Below are 5,859 nucleotides of genomic sequence, written 5' to 3'. Positions count from 1 at the left end.
AAGGAAAAATTTTTATGAAGTTGAACTGTGTTTTTAAAAAATATATTTTTGCAGGTTTTGGCCCTGTTTAAGCAATCGTCCTCTGATGAAATTTACAGAAGTTGCCGGTCTCCCAAAAACTTACTCGATGAATGATCAGTGCAGAATTGAATTGGTGATGGGTATGTAATTATTTTTGTAGTCACTTGATAAACATAAAATTTTCTTGCCAATTGTCATGGCAAAGCTGTTTTTATTCTTGTTTTTGTTTGAGAAACTGTGAAATTGTCTTATGATAACTGCACCATCTAGAATTCTGCTAACATTATGGTCTATCTACATACAAAAAGCAAGGAATAATGTTAAAAGAATTCTAGATGATGCAGTTATCTAAACATTCTTCCTTGCTTGTTTATATGTAAAATACTCCTGATCGCTCGACAAATAGACATTTTCACAGTTTCACTAACAAGGAACAATCATAAGATAGCGCTATTTTATGAGGCAGAATTGCTCCTTTGGGAAGTATTCAGAAGATAGTTTTCCTAAAGTGACTCAAATTTTTAGGAGACATCAGAAGTAGGTGTCTAAGACAACCATTGGAGTGCATTCCATAAATAACTAAAGAATATTTAATTGAAATTCAGTACTTTACTTTTTATGATGATTTATTAGACATTGATTATATGAGGTTATATTTATACATTCTTTTTTTCTTTATGGCACACTGAAATCTAACTTGGAGTAAATTTGCTCCAACCATGTTGGACCTTGGCTTTGCATATTTTTTACTACATCATATAATTATTTCCTAATTCTTTTTCTTATAGGCATACTGTTTGCAAAACAATAGGCGTTACTGAAATCTGCAAATATTTATGGTGTGTCCATCATTCTAATACTGATCTCTGCAAGACCAAAAAGAATCCTCCTTTGGATGGAACTCAATGTGGATACGGACTGGTAATTATCACCAAAAAATGATTATTGATTACAAAAAAAAATGATATATTGATCACAAAAATAAATTTGTTAGTCATCCTCAATCTTAAACAATTCATTTGCCAAAACTGCATGAGTTGCCCAATTGTCTAGTTTTGGGTGATGGTCAGACCAACAATTTTGTTGATCAGTTCTTGGTAAAGACCTCTTTAGTTTTTCTTTCAGTTTATGATTTGGTAATTATCACCAAAAAAATAATTTATTGTTTCTCTTGAATTTATGTTTGACATTCTAAATCTTCAACAAATCCTTTGCCAAAACTGCATGAGTTGTCCAGGGTGTCTAATTTTAGGTGTGATGGTCAATCCAACATTTATTGATCAGTTTTTGGTGAAGACTTGTGCATTTTTTTTGTTTTTTTCCTCAGTGTTATTTGTTGGATTATTAATTTTTTTGCTAATGAATTATTTAATTTATGTTATGTTTCTGATTTTTTTTTCAGGGTTGTTACAAAGGCATCTGCACAACTTCACCAGAAGCTGCAGAAAACCAAAAGGCAAATCCAGTTGATGGTTTATGGGGCGATTGGAGCGACTGGAGCGAATGTTCTACAACCTGTGGTTGGGGCTTCAGTTACAGAATCAGATTATGCGATAATCCACCGTGAGTAAAAAATCATATTTTGGTAAATAGAAACATATTTTGGTAAAATAATTTTCTTCACCCTGTTATTTTTAAAACTGATACATCTCTTTTCAACTTATATTCATCCATTTGTTCAAATTTATTTTTTTATTCCGTGGCGTAACGGTTAAGCGCACTGTCTCGTGTGGACATGATCGTCAATTTGAACTCTAATCCAGGACAACATGATATCAAGTAGTTGTAATATCAATTTTTACTTAAAAATAAATGTAAAACCTCTCACACTATTCTTCCCTGAAATCTGCCCAAAGACTGTACTACATATTATGATTTTTAACTTCCCGTAGGGTAGTTATAGTAATGGGACAAAAATCTTAAATGAACATTTTCGCATTTCTCGACGTTTTAAAGGTTTCTGAACATTTTACTGGCATACCTCAGAAACTAAATGGATGTATGTGTGTGTGTGTTTTGTATGTCTGCATTTTTTCGTCTACGTTTTCGTGCGCACGGATCAACCGATTTGTATGGTTTAAAAACATTTGATCGCTATTAATAGGGAGATGTGCTGATCAGTTTTTGGCAAAGGCAGGTTCATCCGTTACGGAGATACGGAGCAAAGAATGCAAAAATACAAATCTAGTTTTGAGAGAACGAATTGTCGGATTTAAATGATCTAAAAAACATTTAATTTGTAATGATTGGGAGAAGAGGTGATTGATTTTTGGCAAAGGCAGATCCAGCGGCTTCGGAGATACAGAGCTAAATGTGCAGAAAATGGCAGTTTTTGAGTGAACTGAGCGTCCGATTTGAAGGATCTAAAAAACTTTCCGCTGGTATTGACAAAACAATTGCTTTTGAGGATAAAAAATTATTACACTTTTTTTTATTTTCCATAACATATTTTTGTATTTTTGATTAAAATTTAAAAAATTACCCAGGCTAAGCATAGTCTAAGCGCCACTCTGGTACAAACGTTTACCCAAGTGCGTTTAGATTTCTTTTCCAATTCTGTGAAAAATATTGAAACATGTGAAAATGCCGCCAAGCTAAGCACAGTATAGGTGAAAATGTCGCACAGAATTATTTGCAAATGTGTTTAGACTGTGACTATACGGGAGCCCTTTTTCAATTTTGTGTAAGGCAACTATTTTTCTGAAATTGAATTCTAAATGAAAAGACGATTGTTAATGTTCTGGAGATTAACTGAATTGATTTATGATTTACATTTGATTTGCTCAGATAAAATAAGATAGCAAAAATAATGAAAGTTGTAATAATATATTTGAAAACATATGAAATTTCTAGAATATTTCATTACGGTACGGAAAGTTCCAGCAATTTGCCTTAAGGCACGATGCCATACACCACTAGATATGGTTTTATTTGTAATTCTAGTCCCTCAAATGGTGGTAGGAATTGCATAGGCGAAGGTCAGGAATTCCAGAAATGTTACTTGGATCAGTGTCCAGAAATCGTAAATGCTAAAAATTCTAAGGACAAAAGACTCGAACAATGTTCTAATGTGCAAAAACAGCAAGGAGAAAATACGACTGCCCGGTGGCTTCCTTTTGAACCAGAGGAAGGTAATAATATTATCAGTAAACCATTGGGTTGCAATTAGAAAAATAAAAGTATTTTTTACTTGTTATCGGTTTCGTGTAATTTTTTAGATCATCTAAAGTGTTTACTGTTTTGCATAAACGATCAAACTGGTGAGGTTTACAATTTGGAAATAAGTGTTCTGGATGGTACTCCTTGCTCGTACTCTGAAGAAGATGATTTGTGTATTCAGGTAACGACTGTTTTATTTGTATAAGGTGGTCCTTAACATGGATTTAAATTTTCTTATCTTTATATTAAATTGGTATTTTTTCAAGGGAAGGTGTCGCACGTTTGGATGCGATGGAATTGCAAATTCTGGAAGAAAAAGAGACATTGCGGAGTTTGCGATGGAGATGGTTCTACATGCCATAATGTTACTAAAGATATTCCAGAGCAATGAGAAACGGTAAGTTATAAATTTATTACGTAACTAGTGGTGTATGGCAAGAAATATTCGAGAAATTTTAAATGTTTTTAAATATATTATTACAAATACTGTAACTTTCATTATTTTTGCTATCTGTTATATCTGATTGTGAGCAAATCAAATGTCATCAATCATAAATCAATTTATCTCCAGAACATTAACAATCGCCATTTCATTTCGAATTCAATTTCAGAAAAAAATAGTTGCCCAATTTACACAAAATTGAAAAAGTGCTCCCGCATAGTCACAGTCTAAACGCATTTGCAAATAATTCTGTGCGACTTTTTCACTTATACTGTGCTTAGCTTGGCGGCATTTTCACATTTTTCAATAGTTTTCTCACAAAAATTGGAAAAGTACATGAACAGTCTAAACGCACTTGGGTAAACATTTGTACCAGAGTGGCGCTTAGCCTGGGTAATTTTTTGGATTTTTAATCTAAAATTACAAAAATATTTTATGGAAAATAAAAACAGATGTAATAATTTATTATCCTCAAAAGCAATTGTTTTGTCAATACGAGCAGAAAGTTTTTTAGATCATTCAAATCGGACGCTTAGTTCACTCAAAAACTGCAATTTTTTGCACATCTATCTCCGTATCTTCGAAATGGCGGGACCTGTCTTTGCCAAAAACTAATCACCTCTTCTCCCAGTCATTACAAATTGAATGTTTTTTAGACCGATACTCCGTTCTCTCAAAAACTCAATTTGTATTTTCTGCACTCTTTGCCCCAAATCTCCGTAACGGCTGGACCTGCCTTTGCTAAAAACTAATCAGCACATCTTTCTATCAATCGGGATCGAATGCTTTTTAGACCATTCAAATCGGTTGATCCGTGCGCCCGAAAACGTGTACAAAATATGCGGACATACAAAACTCACACACACACACATCGATTTCTTCTGAGGTATGCCAAAATGTTCAGAAACCTTCAAAACGTCGAGAAATTAAAAAATTTTCATTTTCGATTTTTGGCCCATTACTATAACTACCCTAAGGTAAGTTAATAACATGATTATATAATTGCTTTTTATTGCAGAAAATACTCGAATTATAATCCTCCCAAAATACGTCCGAAACCTGGACTTGGAACTCACTTGTCTAGATGGTTGTGACTACATAAACCTGCCAGTTTTCCTAAAATACCAGGACCGCAACAAAAAATACTTTTACGCCACCAGGATTCAAACAAGATCTGGCACCAGGATTGAAAAAACCAGCCTGATTGCTGAAGGATCCAGATTTAGAAGTGAAAGATTCGAGAATGGACACGATTTGACTGTTACAAGCTCTGGACGGTTGTATTCGGAAGTTGTTCTGAGGTGGAGTAAGGATGGGGAAATTGTAAATTTTATTTGGTTTACAAAATATTTGTTTTGTTCTAGATTGGTGTTAAGGTCAAACCGATTAAGGAAGTTTTGTACTCGGTTTGGTATTCTTACAACATGGACAGTGTCGATCGACAACTGATTTTGAGATACAGGTGATAATATTTTATTTTTATCCAAAAAAAAATTCCTGGTACTGGTTTTTCATTTGCTCGCCAAGTCATTAACCATCTGCATTATTTTTCTATCAAATCTTTCCAAACCTTTTCTTCCAACCCAGTTTCCTTTTCTTCTGCTTATTTATCTCTTCTAGATGGTTTTGTTAGAGTCCATGTGTCTGATCACTAAAGAGCTATGCTCCAGTATAATATATTTTATTTTTGTTTTTTTTGCAGATGGGTTCTGAAATCCTGGTCAAAATGTTCTGCAACTTGCGGTGGTGGAATTTCTTATAGACCAGCAGTTTGTAGGGATATTGTTTTGGGAATAAGGGTGGAAAATGATAATTGCCCTTTGAATGCAAGGCCTAGGATAAGGAAAAAATCGTGCAACACCTTCAGGTATGTAAAATTAATAGATCGTCTTTACGTTTTAAGACTCTCTGAACGTTTCTTCCTCACAAAAAAACATTGATGTGTGTATGCGCGGTTACAATTTTACGTCCACGTTTTTAAGAGCACGGATCAACCGATTTGAATGATTCAAAAAATATTTTGCTATATATATAGTGTGAGGAAATGATTAGTTTTTGGGGAAAATAGAGAAAAATATTTTTGGTTTCAAAATTTGAAAAAATTCTTACAAAATTCCAAATAAATATGTTTTTTTAAAAAAATGATTTTAAATCTCTCTTATATATTTGAAATAAATAATTTTAGTAGAAGAAGTAATATCCTTTACAAGGTTGTAAGTCTATGCCTACCACGGACA

The 5,859-nt window shown here is 33.4% G+C and overlaps 1 protein-coding gene across 1 annotated transcript; it reads left to right on the top strand.

Moving 5' to 3' along the window:
* The first annotated feature begins 665 nt into the window (after positions 1-665).
* LOC113386506 (A disintegrin and metalloproteinase with thrombospondin motifs 3-like) lies at positions 666-3,543 on the top strand. The gene is made up of 6 exons (XM_026624285.1): positions 666-670; positions 810-942; positions 1,424-1,584; positions 2,965-3,152; positions 3,240-3,351; positions 3,447-3,543. The coding sequence occupies exons 1-6, from the start codon at positions 666-668 to the stop codon at positions 3,541-3,543; spliced, it is 696 nt and encodes a 231-aa protein (XP_026480070.1).
* The last annotated feature ends 2,316 nt before the right edge of the window (positions 3,544-5,859 follow it).

Source organism: Ctenocephalides felis, unplaced genomic scaffold (assembly GCF_003426905.1).
Source record: "Ctenocephalides felis isolate EL2017-DRISC unplaced genomic scaffold, ASM342690v1 CF-g0.4_SCAFFOLD_03571, whole genome shotgun sequence".
NCBI lineage: Eukaryota > Metazoa > Arthropoda > Insecta > Siphonaptera > Pulicidae > Ctenocephalides > Ctenocephalides felis.
Note: the sequence above shows the minus strand (reverse complement) of the source record. Positions and strands in the feature narration are given on the sequence as shown.